Below are 1,216 nucleotides of genomic sequence, written 5' to 3'. Positions count from 1 at the left end.
CCTGTTGGCAAAAATTAATTAGTTTTACTAGAAATTTTGCATTAAATGGCCAGATGCCAGCGTGGTCAGAGACTGTAATTGTATTGTAACGATTGTTGATCTTTTGCCTAAAAAAATGTGAAATTGTTTAAGGAAATCCGAGGGAAAATTGAGAAGCAGAGAGAACAGGAAGCGATTGATCAGCAGCAGCAGAAGGGTTTGACCTCTAACATTTTGACAATAAAGACCACTATGACGGAGGCACAGCAGCATGTAGCTCAGAATGTTATCCAAGCTGCTGCCCTGAGTGGAAATGCGAAAAGCGAGCCACACCGCTTCACCGAGGGAGCAAGAGCGCGTTAGTAGCTGCTTTTTGTTTCAATTTTTTTCAACTAAATATAACATTTAAACTGTTATTGGGAATTTTAACTTTACCGTAGTCAAGTTTTGCATAGCCACGGTACTGCATCATTGAAAATCTACGTTTTAATTAAAATCCTGTTAAAGCGAAATTTCCTACCCACGGGATATATAATATGATTGCTAACACCTGAGTAAAATATTGTGAGTACTGTGTGCATTAAACCTCATGAATTGAGAATGTTAAATGTAATAAAATCTTAGTTTTTAGCTTATCAGACGTAGTCAGATGCAGCTTGTAGAATCGCATGAGTGTGCGTCCGTGCGTGCGTCAAATGTTGGGCACAAATCTTAACTGCTCGACGTACGGCCACGATATTCGGGACGTCGGGGGGGGGTATCGTCAAAACAAGTTGGGATGTCGAAGCTGGGGGTCAAAAGGTCAAAGGTCAAGAGGTGTAAAAGAAGACTCCTTAACTTAAGGTATAGGGAGGAAATGCAGAATTGCGGCACAAATCTAAACGGCTCGACCTATGCTCTTCATATTTGGTGTATAGTGTAATGGGCAGGAAACCCATGATCAGTGCCAAATTGGAGGTCACAGGTCAAAGGGCAGTGGGGGAAAGGTCAGTCATCAGACATTTTCTGAGGACGTGGCCTAACGGACAGAGTGAAAAACTTTTATACGCTGCTCACCTACCATTTTTATCACTCTATTGAAAGGACCATGAAATGTGCTTTCCACTGACGTGTGAAGAGTAAGTGTCTGATAACATTTTGACCCTCAAGAGGATTCCTGAACTGCCTCAATGATGTCACAGTGTTCTCATATTCATGGCACATCCATAATCTAGAAAGCCCATAAGCCTTGATAGCC

The 1,216-nt window shown here is 41.7% G+C and overlaps 1 protein-coding gene across 1 annotated transcript in view; it reads left to right on the top strand.

Annotated features, from left to right (window-relative positions):
• The first annotated feature begins 125 nt into the window (after positions 1-125).
• Positions 126-1,216, top strand: part of LOC106807169 (ankyrin repeat domain-containing protein 13D-like) — a 6,012-nt gene continuing 4,921 nt past the window's right edge. The window contains exon 1 of the mRNA XM_014809436.1: positions 126-337. Coding sequence (XP_014664922.1) covers positions 232-337 — 106 coding nt within the window. The 5' untranslated portion in view covers positions 126-231. The remainder of the gene's footprint in view (positions 338-1,216) is intronic.

This window comes from Priapulus caudatus, unplaced genomic scaffold (genome assembly GCF_000485595.1).
Source record: "Priapulus caudatus unplaced genomic scaffold, Priapulus_caudatus-5.0.1 Scaffold198, whole genome shotgun sequence".
Taxonomy (NCBI): domain Eukaryota; kingdom Metazoa; phylum Priapulida; class Priapulimorpha; order Priapulimorphida; family Priapulidae; genus Priapulus; species Priapulus caudatus.
This window is presented reverse-complemented; position numbering and strand designations above follow the sequence as displayed.